General features: G+C 44.9%; 1 protein-coding gene across 1 annotated transcript in view; it reads right to left on the minus strand.

Annotated features, from left to right (window-relative positions):
* LOC137909629 (transcription factor AP-2-beta-like) overlaps nt 1-1,347 on the minus strand; it is a 6,532-nt gene extending 5,185 nt beyond the window's left edge. Inside the window, exons 1-2 of the mRNA XM_068754091.1 lie at nt 1,297-1,347; nt 848-1,008 (exon numbers count right to left, since the gene is read on the minus strand). Of these exons, the coding sequence (XP_068610192.1) occupies nt 848-1,008; nt 1,297-1,347 (212 nt within the window). The remainder of the gene's footprint in view (nt 1-847; nt 1,009-1,296) is intronic.
* Nucleotides 1,348-24,741: the final 23,394 nt, after the last annotated feature.

The following is a 24,741-nucleotide window of genomic DNA, read 5'->3' on the forward strand; positions in this document are numbered from 1 at the left end:
CACCCCCAAACCGATCAGTCAAACAAGCTAACATCCACGGCAGACGTAAAGACTCCTTGATCCACCCTAAAGTCGTGCTTTCCCCGCTAAATGTCCAAGCCCACCTTCAAGTTCCATGGAAATCCATGAAGCCTTTTATTCTGTGTAATCCTTCAAACAAAAACAAACAAACAAACACACCTGTGTGTGTGTGTGTGTGTGTGTGTGCGTGTGCGTGTGAACTGAACGCTGCGCTGCCGGTGTGAAATGCAAACGGGGTTTTCAATGACCCACCCGTCGAGTGTGATTGCAGAAGCTGCGTTTACAGACAGCAGCTTTTCCATTTAGACGCAAACAGAGATGAATCACAGTTAACGCCGCCCGGATGAGACGCTCCCCTTCAAACCCCTCTCCTCCAGCCGCTCGCCGCCGTCCATCATTTTGATTGGCGGCTCAGAGGAGGGCTCTGATGGGCAGATGAGAGCGAGGAGCCGATCTCTGCCTCAGAGGCAACAGCGGCAGTCCTGTGTTCTCCTGCCCACCTCCCACCCTCTCCCCTCCTTTCTCTCCCGTCCACCATCCAGCGCCTCCTGCAGGGCCCTCCTGCCTCCTCTGCCTGCAGCCAATAAAAAAAAAAAAAAAAAAGAGGGCATCGTTTCTTGGAGGGAATGCGTGGTGGTACACGGACGAGGAGGCTCTTCTGTCCATCTGATGGGCTGTTGTTGAAGCGCTGTGGCAACACACGTCTTGTCAATCAGAGCAACAGCTGATTCAACAGCGTCACCATGACGACGATGGAGCAGAGAGGTCTCCGGATTCCCTTTAATTCCTTTCTTTGCATGATTGCTTCGTTTGCTGCGGGGCTGACGTCAGCTCCAGGTCCACATTCATCGTCTTTTTACGGACCCTCGCTCTGCTCCTCAGACCCACCACCTTCTCCGGGACCACCTCCTTCTCCAGCCTCCTCCACAGGCCCTCGCTCTCCAGGCTCCTCATGCCCACAGCTATAGGCTGTTTGATGTTGCCCTCCTGGCAGACAACATAGAGGCTGCTGGGTGGATTCACGGGCGTGTGTGTGTGTGTGTGTGTGCACATGCACAAATATAAAAAATAGAAACGCACATGCACAGCGGCAACAAGACGGAGCTTCGTTGTGTGTGTGTGTGTGAGTGAGAGAGAGAGAGAGAGAGAGAGAGAGAGAGAGAGAGAGAGAGAGAGAGGCCTATACTGGAATGTCTTTTCTTGTTCATACACAAACAGAAAAAGGCAAACATGAAATGGACTGGGTGATGAGCGGCTGACAGGAGCTCGACCGACCCAGCAAGGTCTGGCCACAGTGGGCGGGGCTTCTTCTAAAGACTGGCACATGTCACAACCAATCAGGATCCAGCATAGTTTCAGTTTCAGCTGTCAAACTGGGCTTCCTCTGGGGAGATGGCGCTGACAAGAATTTAATTCTAATCAAAGCTTTTTGTGTGTGTGTGTAACTAAAAAAAAAAATAATTTACCAAAATAAAAGTAGAAAAAATAAAAAATCTAAGATTAAACACCTTTGTGGGAAAAGGTCAGCATGTATTATAATAAATTCTGATCATTTAAGGGGTTTGGGGGAGGACTTTGTAGTCCTTGTGAAGTTATTTTATGGCTCAAGATGCATCACAAGATAAAATAAACCATGACTTATCTTCACGGAAATGTTTTGAGCAGCCAACAGAAGCTCATTTTTGAGAAGTACGACTACAGATAGAGTCAATTAGCGGCTAACTCAAGGAAGAAGAAAACGATGATGCCTGAAACCTCCGAGGAGAGGACGAGATCTTGAAACAGGGACGTAAATGATTGTTTTTATGTCATTTCGTTGATCATCAGTCCATCGTGATGTTTAAATATCTCCATATTAGAGTTAACTGGTGGCTTCAGAAGGTGATTGCACCTCATTTGTCCCTTGTGAACCAGACTGAACCCGTTTATAACTGGAGAGCTATCCTCTCTGGTGGTCTGGTTGTCATGGCAAATGATGAAATGACGCTTTCTGTGTCCTCCTTATGAAATAAAGCCAAAGTCAGAAGAAATTACGTGTCAAGATTTCTCTGGCGTCTTCTGTGAAACACATCAGGTCTTAAAAGGAACCTTTTACTCCAGTTATTGCTCTTCAAGGGGACCAGACTTTTTTATAGAGCTATAGGAAATCACCTTCTTCTCCCTCAAGGAGTACTACTTAAATGTCATTTTTTTGTCAAGCAGAGTGAGACAAACTTTAGACTATTTTTTTAAAAATAAATATCGTGTGTCACAGCCCATCAAATTCTCGTGCTTTAGCTGGCGGTTGTCGCTGGTTGTACGACCTATGGCTGCCAGGCTGCTGCAAGCGCTCCGCCAGGCAGATGAGAGCCGGGCTAATGTTGGGATTTGTTCCCTAAAGCTTCTACCCAGAGGAAATACTGATCAGCTCCGCCGTCAGCCGGAAGACCTGCTAATCGCTAATCAGCACTTAGACAGCCTCTGTCTGACTCACACACACACACACACACACACACTCAAGGTTGACTAAACTGTAGGTTTGTCTGTAAATAAATGCTTATTTTTTACTTTAACACTAAATATTGTATTGAAATTAAACTAAAATCAACTTAAATGTATTTATTTTTTTCCGTTTTTACAACACAACCCTTTTTATACGTTATTTTTTTATTTGCTCCTCAGGATTAAACTAACCAGAACTCTAACCCTAACCCATCTCTTATAATTATTAGTTACACTGCTGACATAAAACGTTTAACAGTGATTATTGCTTCATATTTTTATGTATTTACCATAAACTACATCCTGTAGACCAGCAACTGCAGGGTGCGATCATTAATCGATTCTTAATTTCGGCTAAAACAAGGCAGAGCAGTCAGATTGCCTGTCCTTATACTGTATAAGCAAAAAGTAATGTCAGAACCAAAAGAAACTTTCGTCACTGAACATTGTTTTATTTTTACATTGCTTTTTGCTTTAATACAGTAAACTTTGGTGTATAACAACTAGTGTTTAAATTAATGCTACAGATGGTAATGTCACAACTGGAATAAATACCTAAGACATTCCTAATTAGATCACATGATGGATAATAATAATAATAATACCTATTCTGCAGCTTTAATTGTTACTGTGCCAAATTTCTTATTTGGCGTCAATATTTTTTAAATTGTTTTTGTCCTTTTTATTTTCTCACTAAAATACATTGAATCATTTTAAAATTGCATAACTACTCACTTGCTAACTCATTCAATCTTCAGTTGTTTCCAATATATATATTTTTTAAATCAGCTTTATTTTACTTTACATTAACTCACTTAATGCTAGTGTACACTTTCAGGTGCTGATGGATATTTGTTTTTACTAGTATTAAAAAATATATTATTATTAATGATTCTGTTTTATTCTATTCTATTCTAATTGGCTAAAAATGTATTTAACTTAGCACTATGGTGGACATAAAATCTACATTTCCTTATGTAGCGTATTTGATTTTACAGTGTGCTTTATGAAATTGTAATAAAACTCAGCTACAAACAATATTTTTGATTGAGTTTATATTAAGGGTTATTGTAGGTGATAATAATGGGATTATTGACCACAGGATCCAAACGGCAGCTCATCCATTAGAGCTGAACTGTAATTTAAATGACAGCATCCACCCTCAGCATCATCCGCCTGCAGCGTCTCAAAACACATCCGATATCCATCTCCGATTCCTCCCTCCACCGCTCCTTCAAAATCACTCCGATCAAAATCCAACCTGAGCCACCTTAACCCCTTCCACGCCGCACAGGTGCCTCCTGTCCGTCCCACCCCCTTCACCCCCAGATTGGACAAGTCACATGCAGGGGTAATAAAGGTATTGTTCTGGGCTGGGCCAGCCTCTTCACAAGAGCATTGGATTCTGTTTGAAGTCGTGATCCGGCACGGCCGACTCACCTGCAAGATCAATACGCTGGGTTCAAAGCTGCCGGCTTCACAGAGAACACACTCTTATTAATTTATAGGAACTTCTAGAAACTTTGTCTGATGGGAAAAACCTCCAACTCTGTGTGGTGTGGTGGAGAGACATGGGGAATTATTAATATACCTAGAGAGAGAGAGAGGCCGACCATCTTCTAACACCTTATATGAATATTTAAATGAGCTAGTGTTTGATGTGGACTGATCATACAGAAAGTGTGTGTGCGGCTGTGTTGTGTGTCGGGAGGAGACGGATGATGAGGAAGAATGAGGAAGACTCATTAGATGAAAACGCAAGTGTGTGTGTAGGTGTGTGTGGGTGTGCGCGCGCATGTGTATTTAACTCATTAAGGGAGTCTATTTGAGTTTTCCTTTGTTGTCAGATTTGATGATTTGGGGGAAATTTCCAGCCTTGAATTCAAAGCATTCCCGTTCGGTGCTCCAAGCCTGCGGCGGCAGCGAATGAAACACTCGGCATTTATATTTAATGATATCAATTTATCAACAGGAACAATCTCAGGATGTTGGCTCAGATTTGATTCCATGTTCCCCTGTTTTTACCTGAGGGACACGTGCGCACATTTTCTCATTGCCTTTCCATTACCATGCCGTTCTCTTTCTCTCACATCAGCGTGCTGATAATAACTAACAACTTCCTAGCGGTGCGGCACACAAAAGTGAGATTTAAGGTAGTAGCAGTAGCAGCCAGTACAGATAGCTAAAGTAGGATCATTAATAACACGGTAGTATTTCCGGTAAGAGCATAAACAATCGCACTACTTTTACAGCACACAACATCCTTTTGCAAGAATTACGTGTAAAATGGCTCAAATATCAAGTTTACAGATGTTTCATGTCTTGATTTATGTGTCCAAAAGAAAAAGTATTCAGATAAAGTCAAACAAATATTATATATTTAGATTAGCATCCATAAAGTGTCAAAAATGGCAATAACAACAAAATACTGTGAGGTAACATAAAAACTGATTTCAGTGACAACATCTGATAGAGTTGAGAATCACTTTATCATGGCTGATTCATGATAAATGACGTTTTGTCATTCAAAGCATGAAGAAGTTTTGAGACTAAATTGTTTTTAAACTAATGTCAGAAACAGAAGCATTTAAAGTCAATTTTTTATGTATCAAAGTGTTTTCAGCTTGTACTGATCTGAGTATGAGCTGAGAAATCTAATTAAAGTCTGAAGGCGCTCAAAGCAGCGCCGTGCTAATCGCCGAGGAGCTGGACCTCCTTCTTCATCCATCCTCCTCCTCATTGTTGCTACTTTTATGTGTGCTGGTCTGTGTTGGCCGAAGACTTCAGGAAGTTTTGTGTCCGTGTGTGTGTGTGTGTGTGTGTGTGTGTTTGTACGCTGTATATAAAATCACCTCCATCCTCGAAACATCTGAACTTGCACAAACTCAAAGTAACAAAGTTCATGGTTTGACTGGAGAGGCTGAAAGTGTGTGTGAGTCGCTTAAGAGGTAGATATTACATGTGTGTGTGTGTGTGTGTGTGTGCGCGTGTGTGTGAGTGTGGACAGAAAGTCCAGTGTGCAGTGCAGTGAACTCTAGGGAAGGCAGAGAGAATCCTAAGTCAGTCTGTAGAGAGCCGGGGCTTTCCCTTTCAACTACAGCTCCCCTGGACTCTACACACACACACAAAATACACACACACACACACACACACACACACACACACAAACACACACCGACACAGCCTTGTATCTAAACCCGTGCACACACACAACGAAAAACGCACACATCCTGACAGAAGCATGAAAACACAAGCAATTCGCACACACTGGGGACACAAGGACGTGAACGCCCGCATGCACACACAGAGAGGAACACGCACGCACACACACATAAGTATGCACACAGTCATACACGCACACACACTCTCTCTCTCTTTTAGTGTCTCTCAGTAGTTCCTCAGTGTTTCATCTGACAGCTTATTCCCAGTGTGGCTCCACTCTGTATTCACCCCGATCCCCTCAACGCAGACACCCTGTGAACACACACTCCCCGTTGTAGAGCAGGGGAAGGTGACCTCAGCGCGCGCGCACACACACACACACACACACACACAATCCTTTTCAGCCTGACAAACAACAAAATGCTCGATTCAAAATGTACTTCAAATTCGACTTTTTTTTCTCCTTTTAAAACCCGTTTGCATCTTCTTTAAATGTGTTTAAATGTGACAACAGGCGGCCGCCATGAGGCTCACTTCTTTAGTTTTAGCTACAACATGAAGGCAAATCTGAATACTTGACTTACCTTCAGGGTGAAACAGGAAGTTGTGAGTTAAACAGGTTGAACTGACAATCACACCAAGTTCTAAATTACGAATGAGGATTTTGGACGCTTATAAAAATAATTCTAACTCTAAAAATGTGCTTAAAACTACAAATTGGAAAACAAAAACTTTTTTTACGTACCGGTACATAACTTCCTTTTTGCTTTGGTGGAGTATTTTCTTAGTTTCGCTTTCTTCTAAAAAATTATGCATGCCAATATAAAATGAAAATGCTATTTAAAATGAGTTTGAGTCGTTTTCTGCTAAATGTAAATATATTCTATATGCTAATAACAGGATGACAAACATAATATGGAATTCTTATATTGAAGCTCAGTTTAAAGCTGCGCAGTATTTCGATATATAAGAGAAATGTGATGAATACCGTTTTCCCTTGAGAGCAACCAGAATCCTGTTTGATGCTTTAAAAAGTAAAGCTGTTAACAGTTTGTGCATTTTCCTTTCCTTTCCTTTTTTCTGTGACAGCGGTCAAATACTCCTTCTAATCAAAGCAGCTCAAGCAAACCCCCGTTTGTTTAACGCCTCCTGTCCCCTTGTGTGATTCGACAGACACTCCCTCTTCTAGAACGCCTAAACTCAGCTAAACATCCGCATTAGTATTTTTTATTCTATTTTATTAGGACAAATCCAGCATTTATATTTTAAAACTTTAAATACAAACACAGGAAACTAAATCTGTGTTTCTTTTATTGACATTTAACTAAACACCACAGCGAGAGATCCTCAACATCAGGCGACATCGCATGTTTCTCACTGCCAGTGTTCACATTTGTGTCTCCTATTCGCAGTAACACGAAGCCAACCCTCCCCAGGCCTCCCCCCCCACACTCACCCTCTCTCCTCAGGTTTACCCTGCAGCACTTTGGGAAGAATCCCAGAGTCAGCGTCACCCCTGAGAGTGGGTGACATCCACAACCAGTGTGTGCTTCCACTACATGTGTGAATACGGGGGGTTGCGTGTGCGTGTTTTTGAGACAAGAGAGGGGTGGCTAGCCCTAAAGTTAAACCATCAGCCTGGCGGCACTACAGTAATAACCACAGGACTCACAGTACCACAGGCAATACGAGCGTGTGTGTGTGTGTGTGTGTGTGTGTGTGTGTGTGCATACTGCATATGTGCTTGTGCATGTGATCGCGAGCGTACGGTCATCTATTTGTAAGTGTATGAATACTTATAGCATCATGTTAACATGCATGGGCAACGGAATCAAATAATGTGCGTGCGTGTGCGTGTGTGTGTGCGTATAGTACATATCCAGATGTGCACAGAATCTCATTCAGAGTCTTGTAGTCCAATCACGGCTCAGAACTTTGTCCTCTGCATCTGTCATTGCATCCAAGACTGTGATTGGTCGAAAAGGTCCAAAGTCATCACACAAGGTCAAGAAAGATAGATAATTACAGAGTAATGGTAAAATGAGCTCTCTCTCTCTCTCTCTCTCTCTCTCAGGGTTGATTGGAGGTTTTGTCACGCCTGCTTTGACAGGCCGGGCAGAGCTCAGGTCCCAACGGTTTGGCAATTATCCTCTAACCCAGCAGCCTACTACTGCACGAACGCGCGCGCACAGACACACACACACACACACACTCATATATGGCCTGCATGTCAATACGTCAGCGATGGGGAGACAGACTGTCTGTGTTTTCCATCTCCTTCTCTTTCGCCCTCTCCACATCTGTCTCTCGCTCTCATTAGTCGGGTACGTTTTAGTGGGGAGGAAGGTGTGAAACTCTGGAGACTCTTAATATTCTCCTCTAATATACAGTCCATCTTAAGCTATCCAGGGCCTGAACTCTCACACACACACAGACACATTCACCGTTGCACACATCAGCGCACACGCTCCGTAATCCTGGGAGATCAGAAGTGCTCCTCTTCCTCTTGCTAAGTAGTGTTGGACCCGTCTCCAGACTCTCTGACAGTCTCTCCAGCTTAGCAGACGTACAGCAGCTTGTCAAGCACAGGAAGTAGCTTAGGCTCTGGAATTAACTTAAACATGCACTTTAGAAACACGGAGGAAGCCACAACATCCAGCCTGATGTTAAACCCGCAATGCAATTTGTAAGTTTACCACAAATTACAGCAGATCAATGAGATATACTGTATTCAGCATGAGGAGTCGTCCGTCTGCGGAGGCTGGTGTCACAGATCCATGTAGCGCAGTGATAGAATCGCTGGAGGGATTTCACAGCATTCTTATGCTAAATTAATGCATTGTGAAACAATAACAATGACAAGATCGAAAAACCTCATTTCTGCATTTGCACGCGCCAAATCTAGAAGATAAAACCTTTGACTGTACCATATTTTTGAGAATAAATAAATCAGGATTTCGGAGGATTAAATCAAACAGGTCCTGCCTGTAGAGCGCGTCCGGCTCCAGGTGTGGCCGGTGGGCACAGAGCAGAACAGAACAGCCGCAGTGGCAACAGTGGCATCAGAGGAAATGGTAACAAAGGGCTGAGGAGCGGCGCAGCGTTTGCTGGGGGTCATGTGCCGCATGCTTGCCGCTTTGCCGGTGGTGGCGGAGGACGCTCCCACAGTGTTTACCAGACCTCACGTCAAGATGAGCGATAAGTGTGGCGGTGGTGACGGAGGGGGCGGCGGCAGCTGGGACGGCAGGTGGAGGTCATTAACGGACGCAGCAGAGGTTTTATTTTGAATGCTAATGCTTTATAAATAAGCCTGCCTTGCATATATAAGTGTAATCATACGCTCAATGTTATTCAGTAGTCACGGGTCTCCTTGCCCCTTGATGATTTTCTGCTACCCTTTTTTTTTAAACTTTATATTCATGTGCAGGATCTCGAGGCGCAGTCGGGGTGAGGAGGGTGTCCGGTTTGGGAACCTTATGGTTGGCATCTCTGTGCTTTGCAGATGATGCGGTACCGAGGTTCACATCTGAATCTGAAGCAGCTGGGATGGGAGTCAGCGCCTCCGAGCCTGAGGTCGGCGTTCTCTACCTGAAAGTGGTGGATCCCTTTGGGTTGGGGTGAGTTTATGCCTCAAGCGTAGGAGTTTAAATATCTTTGGTGTAGATTTCTCATTCAGGTGAAGGGTTGAAAAAAAGGAAACCTCTAAACAGAGGTCTAGATGTTTAAGATTCAGCCTTCAGGAGGTTTAAATCTCATCAGGACTTGTTCAGAGCGGATGAGACTTCTCATCCAGAAGGACCAGTTGAGGTGGTTCAAGCATCTAGAACCCGGGATAGACACAGAACTCACTGGGAGAATCTAGCCTGGGAACCCCTACCTGTGGATCCCACAGGAAGAGATGGAGTGTTGCTGGAGAAAGGGCCCAACCAACAATCAGTTAAGTTATCAAAACTGGTTTGGAACTTCTTGAAATAGTTGTATCAATGAAATGCAATAAAAATACAGATCAGACTTTTAAAAGTGAAACATTTTCTCACAAGTGATTCCTGGTAGAAATCATTTCTACAGTTTTGGGAGGTTCTGAACCATGATGGGAGCATTTTTATTCATTCATTATAATCGTTATATTGAAAATTATTATGCTACTATTACATTGTTATCACATTAAGTGGAAAATTATTTCTTATTACTGACCACAGTGAAAATATGTTGTGTGTCATTTTAGCAACTTGTTGAGAATTCCCATCAGCCGCCGCAACAGGACATTCCCCACCTCTTCATTCCTTTAATCAGGTTGTTAATGCTCCTTCCCTTTTCTTGTTTCACAGTTTAGTCCCGTCACCGTTTATTGCTCATTGCCCTGGGCGGCGTAATCGTCAAATCCATCAACACACCCGCCTCGCATCAGATCGGCACGGCGCGGCGCTCTTTGAAGGAGATGGACGTTGTAGCTTTATCAAACAGACAAAGCAGTGATCTTCCCTTCCGGCATAAAGCAACTACATACACCTTACAGCAACAAACGTCTGTGTGTGTGTGTTTGTGTGTGTGTGGAAGCAGAACCAGTAGATGGGTGTAATTTCATAGGTGCGTGTGCTTGAGTGTGTGTATGTGTGGAGGCGGACCTTGCCTCAAGCTAAAGTCATTGAACAGTTAAGGAGTTCCTGCTACACTCCAGGCTAAAGCTGAAATGCAACTGTCTGACCAGCCGTGAAATTACCAGCCTTTCATGAGCGTGAAGCACAAACACACAGAAAGTCGTACCTGGGCGTCCCACACGTGCACAGGCACACGCACAAACACACACACAAACGCGCGTGAAAAAGCTCATCGTGGCTGTTAGCGATAGCATGTCACAATGTAGGAGTGCCTCAGAAGTGCTATTTAGTCCTGGCAATCATCTTTGGACAGTATTGTCATTTCAGTCTTTTTTTTATTTTTACAGTGTAGTTCTACAAATGCAACTTGCCAAATATATAAAGTATATAAAGCAGCTGGTAGAGAAATATAAAGACTGAGAGCATGAGAGTAGTGGAACTGCAGCCTGACCGAACTTCGTCTATCGACCCTTCGCTCGTTAATCCACGGCTCTCGGTAACTAAAGGTTTTCCGTTTGCTCAGCTGTCAACTGAATTCAAACATTCGATAACGCTCAGTCCGTCAATTGACACTAAAAACTGCTCATCGCAGTTCGACTGAAAACTCAATACGCAATCCGCACATGGCTTGTATGCACCGCCTGTTAACCTATCTGCCAATCAATCTATCAATCTGTGCCACACACACACACTGAGTCATCACAGCAGTTGTCAGCTAGATTTGATTCTTCGGAAGTGTGGTAAAGTGGACGACAGCCTTGGGCGACGCAAGCACCATTCTCAAAAATATTTGAGAATGATCAAGTTGGCCCTAGTTGTCCGTGAAAGATTAGGAGCTCGACTTTATTTGTAAATGCCTCACATGACTAGACGATCGGAGTTGAACATCAGGATCCTCACCACAAACTCCAGACCAGTTTTATTGTTGGATTTTGGTCCAGTCGAGGGGAAGTCGCCCTGATTCTCCCGTGTTTTGAGCCCATTTTAACAGGGATTGTAAAGACTCATAGAAAAGTCTTTTTGTTTCTTAACTTAAAAACTTTTGAAAATGGGAGCAAAAGAAAGTGTTGAATTTAGTTTTTGCTGGGTGTAAGTGGAGCTCTCTCTCTCTCTCTGTGTGTGTGTGTGTGTGTGTGTGTGTTTGAGTGAGATAGTCCATCGCCTGAGGTCATATCTGCGTCAGGCGGCTGCTAGAGCTGAGTGCCGGAGCATGATCCCCGACGCCTTTAATTAGACACATTAACATACACACACACACACACACACTCTGTCTCTCTCTCTCTCTTCACACTTTCACTTTATCCTCAACCTCTCTCTCTCTCTCGCCTCCCACAATAGGCCTGTTGCATGACCCGAGGCTATGCAGACCACACCACATTAAAACCTGGACTAATCAGCCTCATACTCTTATGGACACTTACCCACACACACACACACACACACACACCCAAACATGCAAGTCATACTAAAACTCCCACACACTCAGACACTCTCAGCTTATTAATTCTCCCTACAGAAGATGAACTCGGAGTCACGGCGGTTACAGCCTGATTAGATGTGGCGACTGTGGCGAGGAGTCAATTAAACATCGAATCCCAAGAAATAAACAACGGGACGCGCTCGATTTGGGAATAAAGAAGGATGCGGGAATGATCCAATACGTCCCCTTAAGCTTTTAGAACTGTATATCGTACAGTCATCAACAGGAAGAAAATCAATGTGCCTTCCCCTGGTCAAATTGAACCAATCACCCGCTGAGTAAATGTATAATCATTGTGAGAGAATATTTCTGCATTTCTTTGACACTCTGATATCAAAGAAAATGAACACTTTTAATAGACAGCGAGTGTCACTAAATCAAAGAACGCATCCTGCATCTCTACCAGTCTGCAGAGGATTTGACGAAAACAGACGCGTAAACATGGAATAAATGGAGACAGACGATCCGCGGCAAATCCGAGCAGGACTGGAGGGAAGAAGGCGTGTACCCAAAATTCAGAAATGAAGAGACAACCAAGGAAACAATTGGCAATCAGCAGACTTACCTCAGTTCATTGAAAACCACTGGGTTTTTTTTCTGCTGGATAGTTGCTTGAGGTGTAACAGTAGCCTCGGGGTGCGTAGCCAGGGATCCTTGAGGCTGCCATGAGGACGCATATTGAGTAATAGGAGGCATGCGCTCGCCGCTAACCTGCAGCCTTTGATCCAGAAAAACACGGACACACACATCGACAAAACAGTTAAATTATTTTTGCCCTCATTTCTGCATCGCATTCATCAGTTAGAGGCAGGCGAATGCGAGTATTTACGCGGTCCACACGTCGCTCTTGCAAACCCTTAAACAAAACTTGGCCTATCCGGATGACGTTTTCAGGAAATGTTGGGAATGTTACCAGGAACAGGTGATTCAATCCACAAGAGATCCTGGATTCTGGATCAGTTTAAATGTTTCGGTAACATTGCAGTAAATGGAGCTTCAAAATTTGCTCTTCAATATCTCGGTTGATTATTGACCAATGTTTATGGAATTTGACACAGTCATGTAAGGTGGGGGCCTCCAACTCGCCACCGAATTCCTTCTGGCTCGGATCGGGATTGCGGATCCGGATTTGATTTTTCCAGAAAAATAGGGATTATGGAAAAACTACTGGAAAAAAATCTAAAGACTGGTCTTGGTCCAACCCTGACCCTGGCTGGATCACAGTCACAAAGTGGTCCGATATGAACTATCATGCAGAATGTCTTCTGGATCAGATCCAGAATGAGGTCCGGAAAAAATATTACATTTTAACATTGAAAATCCATTTATGAATTAAAAAATCAGTTAAAAATACTCTGATTCACTTTTACTTTTCATGGTTGGTGTGTAAAGATACCAAGAACAATCTCTAGAACCTTTTGACGATCCAGATCACCATGTGGACGGTGTAAATCGAATCAGGAGGGGAATGAGCTTGTTGTAAATGTAGAAAACCACAGCGTCGTGAATGGTTTCAGTCGGTGGTTTATCCTGACGGCGTTGCAGCTCGATGCTGTACAGACTCTCCGGGCTGAAAGATGGAGCGGCGGGCGATCGGACATGAAGGCTAGAAAGAGGCCGGCGGTTCGCGCTCCGAGCACCTCTCACCTGGACAGCTAATGATTATTGACTTCCCTCCAGCAAGCGTTGGGGACGTTCGCCTCAGGCCCTTCACCGCTCCCCCTACACACGCACACGCACACGCACACACACGCACACACACGGGCTACAGAAGTACAGTTGACACCAGACACAGTCAGCCTCGGAGGCAGACGGCATCGGCCATTTAGCATTGTTCCAACAGAAAGCACGGACGCACATGTTTAGTGTTGACAGCCAGGTGTTGGCGAGAAGGAGGGAGGGGGGGGTCAAAGGCGAAAAGGCTACATAGAGACAGGTTTGACGAGGGGGGGGGGGGGCATCGTACGACTCTTTTTGTCACTCTCGCCTGGGGGGGGGGGTTCAGCCCTGCCACTCCCTGCCAGAGGAGAGTGGCTGTCACTCCACGTCTGCGTCACTCTGTGTGTGGATCTGTGTCGTAGTGTGTTTGTGTGTGTGTGTGTGTGTGTGTGTGTGTGTGTGTCAGCCCTGCTCTGTGTCAGCTGTTTAAACCTGCCAGGCCACATTGTGTCTCTCTCTCCTTCTCTCTGTGTTTGTGTTACCTTCGGATCACTCAACGGGCCCCGATTGGTCAGTTTGTGTGTTTCCGGGGACGACCAAAGAATGAATGCAGAAAAGCTTGTGAGGGCGGCGGCATAGCAGGAAGGCCCCATTCATACTCCCTCTATCTATATCAATGCTTCCAGAATGCATCCGCGAGGTCCTGGGATGAGATCAAATCCCAAACTCAGACTCGCGTGTGGTTTATTTGAAGAAAGCCTCTGCTCGGTCAGGACAGCTTGAATTAAAAATAACACCAGGCTGACAGTCGGCGGCTTGTTTTCGTCGTCAGTAGAAGTGTCAGTTGACTGATGTGAGGTTGTGGTTGTGCGTCTGCTCCCGTCTGTCTGGGATGTCTGTCTGGATTCACCACGTCTGAGCAACGCGAGGAGGTTTCCCACAACTGACAGACGTGTTAAAGCTGAATCAGCTACGGAAACCCAGCTGTGTCACCTCCGACACGATCTTATCCCCCCCACCCCACCCCCCCCTGACAAGCTCCAGGAGCGAAACGTCTCTCTTGTTCATTTCAAAAGGAACATTAGTTTTTAAAATATTTTTTGTTACTCCAGCAATTACTGGAATTTTGAGAACTTTCCGATTTTATTTCCAGCAGGAAGAAAAACATGTGATGAAAAGGTCTGATAATTTAATAACAAACATATTCATAATTTTTTTTTTTATCTTATAAACCTTTGATAATAAACTGTAAAATTACTTCCTTCTTGAGCTCTTCATTCTCTCAAAAAATGGCTGCAAACAATCATAATCATAATTTTCAAAGGACCTTAGAGCATAACATCATCATCATCGTTATCTTCATAGTTCTTGACCGCCTTCTTCCAACGTTCTGGTCGCAGAGCAAATTAAATTTACATCCCGTCAGTATTTGTTCCGATTCCTGATTTTGCCGGGACGTCTTCCTCCTCGCGTATTTACCAGCTGACCAATGAGCAGCGAGGCAAAGAGCGATGAAGGTGAGAAATGAGGGACCACTGGAAAGACTTTTAACTCTTTCAGTTCTGCTGGAGGAAGCTGGTTAACCCCTTAAGTGTTTCGCCCCGAGGACATCCATGAAAACTTAATCAGCCCCACCTGGGTTGGTCATGTCCATAACAATGACTGCTGGTGTGTGTGTGTGTGTGTGTGCGCGTGCATGGAAATGCCACGGTCATAGAAGTATGCAGGCTTATTTCTTATTGATGAGCTGCTGGTAGCAGATGGGCGGAGTCTGCGATGTGGCGGCAGCACCACAGAAGAAGAAGAAAAGGAGATGAAGGCATCCGGAGGACCATATGCACCATTTCAGATCGGTTAGCTTGCCCAAAGGCACGACGGCTTTGATCTGAATATGCCAACATGCAAAACCGCCCGATTAGCTGCAGGTCAGTGCGATCTGTTCAGTGTGTGTGTGTGTGTGTGTGTGTGTGCGCATACAGAGATCAATACTGTCTGTGTCCAGTAGTCCAACTCCTCAGCACTGGCATTGATCACGTATTAACTTATCCATTCTCTATGGTAATCCACTGAAGCTAATGAACCACACACAAACGCGCGCACACACATTCACACGCCGTGCTTTTCCCACCTTGCTGAGAGGCGCCAGAACAAAACATGAATTCACTATTCAGAAATATATTATTCATCTATTCAATTAGCCACTGTTCTCCTCCGCCATCCTAAAGAATCGATGCAGGCAGGCGGATACGATATGCACGGCGTGTCGTCTCACACACACACGGAGAGAGGTCAGCCGGGCCGTGAGCGGAATGTGTAACAGAACAAAGCGGCGAATCCTTAAAACACAAGCTGAACCTGAAGAAGAGGCGTCGGACCGTCAGGATGTGTCCGGCTCACCGGCCCGCGTTCAGTCGTCTTATTGTAAAAGTGATTTCGACAGATTCGTTAGACACTTCTTCTTCGGCGAAAAGTGTTCAGGCTAAAAAAATGGTTTCAGTTGTTAGCCCCGAGGCCAAAAGTATTAGTATCAATAGCAGATCGATGATGAACGACAGCAACGCGATGAAGCTGAGGTATATTTTCACCTCGAGGTTTTCTTGATGGTTGGATTAGCAAAAACGTTCATTTCGCAGGACCTCCGTTCTTTTCTCGTCTTTATATGGATGCTAATGCTAACGTCTACGTCTTCCTGAGGGTTGCGTAGACTGGCACAGGGTTTTTTTTGTGTGTGTGATGTTTCAATGCTAACATGCAACAAATATTCTGTAGCCTGTATATTGTTTGTTTTTATCGTAAAGTCGTAATTACCAAGGTTGCAACATTACATTAACTTGCAATAAGAACCAGGCTAAACAACAAAATGGGTTTAATCGATTCCATCAAGGAAGAAACAATGCGTTCAGGATATGACGGGCGTTTAAATATTCCACCTTCAGCACGGAACCGGAATCCAGAGCCGATCCCCTCAGGAAGGAGGGATGAGAGGAAGAATCGGGAGGAGGAGAGAACAGGTGCCATCCTCCTCCTGAAACTCAGGAGAGTTGGCTTACTTGTTTCTCTTTGTATTAGGAAGTGACGGCTCAGCGCAGGAAACCAGAACCATATACTTTATATTCATGATATACCAACGGACGCCTTTTCAGCATGGAGCAAAGCTAAACCTCCAAACCTCATCAGAGATGAAGAAGGAGAGAATGATAAACAGGAGCACAGATATCAGACATACAAGTGGAATAGAAGTATGCATAGCGCTAAGTTAGCTCCAGATCGGCCATTTTCTCAACCCCCCCCCCTCTAAGGAGATCATCATCTGCTGAATATTCATATATGCAAACAGCTTGAATAGTTTCCCTCCAAAGGTTACCTCATTAATTACAGCCCAACGATTAACAGGAAAAATCTTTTAATTGTATTATTCTGTCTTATTTTAGCTACAGCGTTCGTTCATCACTTGCACCGCCCCATGCTAAGGCTGCTGACGCCCGCCCTGTGTTAAGTTGTTAATGCTGCGTGCCAGCAAGAATACAAGTTACACAATTTCAAAATAAAAGCACGTCAGCCTGCGTTGCATCCCAGGCAAAACCCACACACAAGCAAATCAATGCACACGTCAAGACAAAAACAAGCACATGCAGACTGAACACACTTGCTCTGCCTCAAACACACACACACACACACACACAGCGGTCTGAGTGCTGGTTGTTGCCTGTGGGCCTGTGGTCTTTGAACTGCCTCCAGACTACAGTTTGCCCAAATTCACTATGAGCGATCCATCTCGCTGCCTGCCTGAACTGCTGCAGCTCAAGCATACACAAAGAAGGAAACGCATGCGCAAACATATCCCAAAAACAAGCAGACAGAGGCACACACACACACACACTGATGGAAACATAATCCAAATTGCTTCGCCTCTGCTTCCTGCAAAAGTTGTGGCTTTTGGTTTCTACCTAGAAGTCAAACATCCAACATTCGCACCCAAACTTTAGGAGGGAAATTATTTCAGAGCTGATTTCACAGCCAAATATATATTTTCATTCTAATGTGCTTCTAAGGTTGACAAAGCAGAAACACTTAATCTAGAAGTCAATCTGAAGTCTCAAATTAGTCTTTACTTGAGCTTTGATATGAAGACATTAATTATTTTAAACGCATAGACTTTTTGTTGTTGCACGTGATGAAATAATCTGAATAGATTATCACAAACCACCTTTTTTCATTCATTCTTCACTGCGGTGCGTTAACAGGTGATAAAAGCTGCAGCATTTAATGCAAAGTGAACAATAAGACATGCTGGAAGCAGATTCCTTTGGTCAACAAACCAAAGGCTGCGGCGCTTTATGCAGGATAATCCCCCCTCCGCTTGTTGAAGGCCCGGCGTCTCCTCACTTTGATCCACACGCTGTGAAATGAGAGGTGATGCGACTGCGCCGCCACGCACCGCGTGTGTAGTTTATCTCCCAGCTCTAAAGAAGCAACCTGTCCCGTTCGCTTCCTCCTGAAGACTAATTTAAGCACACGCAGCCTCTCTCATGTCTGCGCCCACCGAACGCGAGATGTTGACTTCCACACAGGCGAGGCGGCGTGTGCAGGCGCACAATCACCACGTGTGTGTGTGTGTGTGTGGAAGAGAGGCAGGCATGGTGCGTGGGTGTTTGAAGAGTGAAAGGAAACATTCTCCCGCTCTCTCCTCCCATTAAATATATTTGTACATTTCATCGCCAATAAAAACAGCAAATCAATCTCATCCAGCGCTCTTCAGAGGGCTCTTTGAAGTCTTCTTAGTAAATGACCTCCCACTTTCCACATCAACTACAACCCCCACACCCTCCAAAAAAAAAAGACTAGTGCAATATTTATCTCACATCAAATTTTTTCTCCCCCTTTTCTTTTCTTTTTTTTTTTTGAAAATCCTTGAAATTTTCATCAAAAAGCATTTTAATCAGGCAGTCCTCAGGTCAGCTAATGAGCTGGCAGGAGTGGGGCCCTCGCCAGGCGGTTCTCTTCAAAGGGTTGGCTCATTAGCTTTAGCAGCTCTGATTATGATGCTTTCACATGGTCTCCACGCTAGCTCAATCACACTCACACACACACACACACACACACACACACACACACACACAAGGAGAATCTGTCATTAGCCTAGTTAGCATCATTAGTAGCCAAGGTCAATGTTTGAAGTCAGAGACAAACGAGCAACCTCCATCTTCCTCCCACTTTCAAAATGTCGCGTCTTCTTCAACAGTGACAAAGTTTCACCGCTGCAAAGGAGGAAGAGAAGAAAAGAGAGGAAAGGAAAGGCGTAAACCAAAACGATCGTGTAGTTGTGGTGACCACTTATCCCGCCACATAGTAACCAAAATGTGTACTCAGCTACAAGGCCGAAATGCAAGTGTACCTTCATTTTCTGAAACATGGCGATAATATCAGCAATCCGGATCTGATCCAGATGAAATTTGGTGGTAAGATAGAGAACCCCACCCTACAGGATTTTGACAAGTTCCATAAACATCGGTCAATAAGCAACCGAGATATTGAGGAACACATTTTGAAGCTCCATTTACTGCCATGTTAAGTGAAAAGTTCAAAGTGATCCAGAATCTCTTGGTGAGACAAATAACGCAATTAATTAATTTAGCTTAAACCTTTGAATGTTCTGGTGTAATTCGGCCTATAGAGGGCGCCACGCCTCCCGGAAACCGTATTACATCCTGTTTGTGTGTGCTTGTTGTATTGTTTAGCCTTTTAGAGTCAAATGAACAAACCTTATCTGTCCTAAAGATCAGTGCGGGTGTCATGCATGTCAGATTTAAGGAGATAAAATGCACCAAAACCAAGATTTAGACTGATCTCACTATGAGGGAGAACCTGTCCTCCCCCCTAGCCTCCCTCCCTCTCTCCTCTCTCACTCGTTCTCTGTGGTCAGTCGTGTGACAGAGGCCCCGGGCTGACTAATGGCTGTGGGCGAGATATCTGCACCTCTAATTCACCGGCGGTGGACACACTGGATTTAACGCAGACTGACTGTGAATGTGTGTTTGAAGCAGTGTGTGTAAATGTGTTTGAAAGCTGCTAAGAGAGGAGAGTGTGTGTGTGTGTGTGTGTTCCCAGATAAAGGATCCTATTGAAAAGCCCCTCTCCAGTCTATCAGATTAGCTCCATTAGTGGATTAACCGGATTAGCGGGTTAATTGCACTCTGCTGATGCATTGGTGAGCAGAAGCTAATGACGGCTAACGCTAGTTAATCGCACACACAGCCGCGTTGGCCAGCGACCGCCACGTCTGGCAACATGTCACACACACGGGGGGAAACCAGCAGGACCTGGCTTCCCATGAGGATTAGGAGCGAGACGCGTTTGGACCGCGCATCTTTACCAAACAGCGTCTTTTTTTATTAGACGGTTATATACGTTTTATTAACAGATGTTGTGCCTGTGTGTGTTTTCCCTTTGTCGGCAACACATAACATTGTGCTTGTTTGTTTTTTACAATTTTCAGATTTGTCAGATTTGGCTGTTTATGATCATTTAGTGTTTTATGAGTAAAAAATGTGATTTAAGTCAGAATTAAAGCAGTTATGGATCACAGGGTGTTTGCTTGTTACCCACAGATTAATGTCTTCCTGTGATGTCTTGCACATCACATGAATATACTGAGTTTTTAGAGGCGTAGGCTCCAGCATTATAAAAGCCATGGGAGACGGTTCGACTTGTCTGTCTGCAGCATCACGCCTGAACCCCCCCCCCCCCCCTGTGTTTCATTTATTTTAATACAGGCAACAAACCCAGTGCTAAATATGAATGCATTCTCACTCCTAGCTCTGTCTGAAGCAGCATGTGGCTCCCAGAAAAACAGAAACCTTATGAAGCAAACACTAATTCACATTCAGAATTGATTTTGCTGGAAGTTGGTCCAGGTGCTGTGCCTCAACTTTGATGTCACGTTAGCGCTGTTAGCTGTGGAGCTACTGGCCTTGATTCTAAGCCAACAAGGCTGAGCTGGATTGGGATTCTCAGCCACGATACTGTGATCGGACACAAAGAGGTATGTGTGGCGGACAGGGAAGCAGGATGGAGGACATTTGCGGAGGCGTAAACAAGGAATACGACCCCGGGAATGAGGGGAAGAGACAAGGTCAGAGGTGCGACGGCAAAAACAAGTGAGAGCAACGGATTCAAACTTGCCTTCGGAGCAGAACGTTTCTTCACATTCCGGAGGATGTAAATGAAGTTTTTGAAACAGCACCGATAAATACTATTCGAACAATGAGAAGCAACGATATATATTAGGATTATAGTCATTGCTGACGTTTGATGCGATAGTCCTAATTTCAGCGTTTGGTGCGGCGGCTTCAGCCGAACCCAAATCAGCCTCCGGTCGCGTCTCTGCGGGAACGAAATGAAGAGATAAGCGGTCGAAGCAGCGGTACGTGATATGTTGCTGATGTGGTAGCGGGAGCCGAGCGGGTGCGGTGTTTGTGATGCGGTAGCCAATGAGGTCTGACACATGGCTTCAGGACAGGAAATGCCAGGGGTTATGGGTAAAATGGGTGTTAGTGGGAATGTGCAGAAAACCAGAAGCACGCCCACACGCATGCACACACGCCAAGGCATGCGAGCGAGCACAGACACACACACAAGCACAGACTTTCCATATATTGGACGGGCAACTCGGCCTCATTAAGGGGAAGGGATGGGCTCCCCGCTCATCTTTTAAAGATTAAACAAAGTGCCGTGATGTCATACCTCATCAGCCCTCGCCAAGGAGACGAGGAGCACTTTAGCAGAAAGAGCAGAGTGTGTGATCGCCTGAGCGCACAGACCTCCCTCTGACACTCTCTCACTTTCTTCCTCCTCAAACACACACACACACACACACACACACACACACAAAAAGTAAATGCACACACACACCCACTCAAACCGTGGCAGCGGCGGATGGTGAATGAGGGATGCATGTTGGTTTGGGGCTAAACATGATATCTCCTTTCCCCAGGGCCAGCCAATCAGAACAACCTGCCAGGCTAGAACAGCAAAAGCACTCAAGTCTGACCAGGAGAATACACACTTAAACACACACAAACACAAACACACAAACAAAATACACACTCCTGTACTGCTCCGTGCAGCAAAAACTCCCTCCAAGCAAGCACCCAGCCAGACAAAGAAAAGCTTCTGCAGACGTTAATGAACTTCCGCTGGACAAGATGCTAGATGCTAACAGCGGTACAAGCAAGTACAAAGCCTCCGTGTGTCGTCGATGCTCTGAGAGTTGCACCATTGCCCGCGGGGGGGTGGGACCTTAGGGTGGGAGCTGGGGGGTATGGGGCACAGGAAGTGAGTATCTCGGAGGCAGCAGTCAGGGGAAGCGCCTAGAGGTCCAGGGCCCAGGGAAGATAGACTCACCGCTATGGGCTCACCTCAAGGGGGGGAGGACTGAGGCTAAGTGTTTCCAGGGGAGATGTAATCGTGGAGGAAAATGAAAATCGAGCAGCTACTGGGAAGAAAAAAAGGAAAGCTAGTTCAATGCTACTGTGTTGTTCCTGTGAGCTGATGCGTTAAGGGCTTTTTGTTTTGTTTAAAGGTTAGTTTCATTATCTGCGCCACGTTAATATCAAAATTAAATCCTTTTGATTTCACATAAATGGCTTAACACACCAATCCCCCCCCCCCCCCCCCCCCCCCGCTTTATATAGTTACCTTTAGATATGAACAGTAGAACAAGTCAAACTTTTGTTGAGTTGAAATAACCTCTAAAACTAACAAATAAAATTAAATAAAATATTAGAAAGAACTCTTTATCAACATACTTAAATTATTTGATACAGCAATTTATAATACTTTCAACTGTGTTTTATTTTATTTGCAATATAATTGTGTGCATCCAGGCCACAAAATAAATCTGTAAATCATTATCACTATCATCATTATTGCCAAAATATTTTAATTCTCAGTGGTTTTAAACAGGGAATGAAATTACAATTAAAAACGTGTTCCAATTTAATTTCATAATTTTGCTTGATAAACAATCAAACTGATAAATTATTAATTCTAATTTTGTCATTTGGAGTTCAAAAAGAATATTTTCTCATAATTAAAATACTTTAATTGCTGTTGCTCATCAAGGAGGAAGTATTCTGAATATTTACATGTGATTTAAATAACATTTAATGTGCTGTGCAGTACAGGTAAGGAGCTGTATATGTTCAGTACGCTTTGTGTTTCATCATATTACTATTCCACTGATGTTCAGCTCAATATATTGTAATTTTAACATCACATCAGAAAAATATCTACAGTTTTACATACAAATAATAAAATCAGAACCATTTTATTGTAAAAAAAATAGATTTATTCAGTCACATAAGATTAGTAAACACTCAGTAAATATATATCATAATTAAATTCCAGGTTGAGAAATTGTAAAAATGCAAGATCAAAAAACCTGACAGTAAGAAGTCAAACATGCAGCTTCTAAGTTCTCTAACTTTTATTTGAACCTCCCTAATTATGTGTAAACACACACACACCGACGCCCTGAAAGCCTCCCTGTGATGAAACCTGCCACACACACACACATCAGAGGCAGCCTGGCTGTGTAAAGCCGGCTGCCCCATCAGTCTGGGTATCTGCGCTGGAACAGGCCGAGGACCAGAACGGAGAGACTCCCAGGCTCGTTTGAGGAGTCGGCTCCCTCTCTCTGCTTTGCCTGTGGGTCCGACTCGGCTGTTGACCCCCTCGCAGATCTTGACAAGAGTTTTCGACGTGTTGAGACTCTTAGGAGCGAATAAATAAAAGAAGGATTCAGAGCATTTCTTTCCAATGCTTGCCTCTTTTCTTATGGCATGGAATATCTTAAAAATTACCAATAATTAGTCCCCACCTCAAAAATAGTATGAATAAAACAGCAGTGCGAAAAAGTGAGGTGGGGGTATTTGGCGATGGCGGGGTCGTTATAGTGTGCAGAACCGTGTGGAAGAGGGGGCATCTGGGTGAGGAGGAGGGACGCTGGGGTTGACAGTTGAGGGGTGAAGGCTGGGTGCGGGTTGTGGGTGGGGTGGGGGGGGGTGCGGCTTGGAGGCTGGGGTGCGGTGTGGGTTAGTGTTGGTGGGGAGGGGGGTATCAGTGGGGAATGGTGTCAGCTGCAGAGGCAGCAGGGAAAGCCGACATCTTAATAAAACAGCCTCGGGCTAAATCCCATTAAAGGCCTCAGAGCCTGTTACCACTGCTGGCCAGGTAGCGCGCACACACACACACACACACACACACACACACACATCATATAGTTCTGCCTTCGTGTACACACACACAAATATATTATATATGGATCCATGTGTCCATCCCTCTGTCTGCTCGGTGTGTGTCGGGGTCTTCTTTGTGTTTGTGTGTGTGTGTGTGTGTGTGTGGTTTCACCATCTGACCAAGGTGCAATTATATTCTCCAAATCACACACAAACCGCCAAAGCACAGCTTCTCCGGCCTATTGTTGTTGAAGGTGCATGGTTAATTCACAATCCGGCCGACTTGTTATGCTCCGGCGCCGACCCCCCCCCCCGAAAACGTCTCTTGATTAGAGAGGAGAGAAAGAGGCTGGAACTGTCAATCCAGGGCGCTTCAGAGCTTCTGCAGTCCCCGAACTCACCACCAGAAGATGTGTTGTTGTTGTTGTTGCACACCAGGTTTCCAGGCCTCATCGCCGCGTAGATGAAATTTGAGAGGCTTAGAGACACAACAAATGTCTATTTCACGGCCTTAAATGTGCAGGAATGACACAGCGTCTTGTTAGCGGACCGCTGTCTGCTGTAAATCTTTTTTTTAAAGGTTCATCTGGTCCCGTAATGGGGCAGCGGCCCAGCCGAGGTCACGCCTGCAGCAGCCGCGCGGCCTGTCAGAGTGTCCCTGAATGCTCAGTCCGCTCATTAGAACCGGCTCAGCCGCAGTCAAAAGGGCCGGAATACAGAAATCGGGTGGTGGAGGAGGGACACGCCGCGTCACGGAACCTGCCTGAGCTCAGATGAACTCCTGCTGTGAGGCAGTTCTCACCTCAGTCTGGATATTCAGTGCAGAAACGTCAGAGCTGTGGAGGAGACAGCTGTTGTGTTTCCCTAAAATGAAGTCACAATTTCCTTCTGTTGAGTCCTGATCAGCACCAAGAGGTCGCATTTAGGGTCCTCCTAACCCTCCACCCCCCCCTCCAGAGCCCCATTCCACAGCGCCCCTTGGTGGAGGACGATCAGAGAAGCCCATGCTGCTGCTGTAGCATTTCCAAACTTGTGGGTCGGGACCCAAAGTCACTCTGAAGGGCCGCTATCATGATAGCGGGAGGAAGCATCACTCTGCAGC

The sequence above is a fragment of the Brachionichthys hirsutus genome, chromosome 20, assembly GCF_040956055.1.
Source record: "Brachionichthys hirsutus isolate HB-005 chromosome 20, CSIRO-AGI_Bhir_v1, whole genome shotgun sequence".
NCBI lineage: Eukaryota > Metazoa > Chordata > Actinopteri > Lophiiformes > Brachionichthyidae > Brachionichthys > Brachionichthys hirsutus.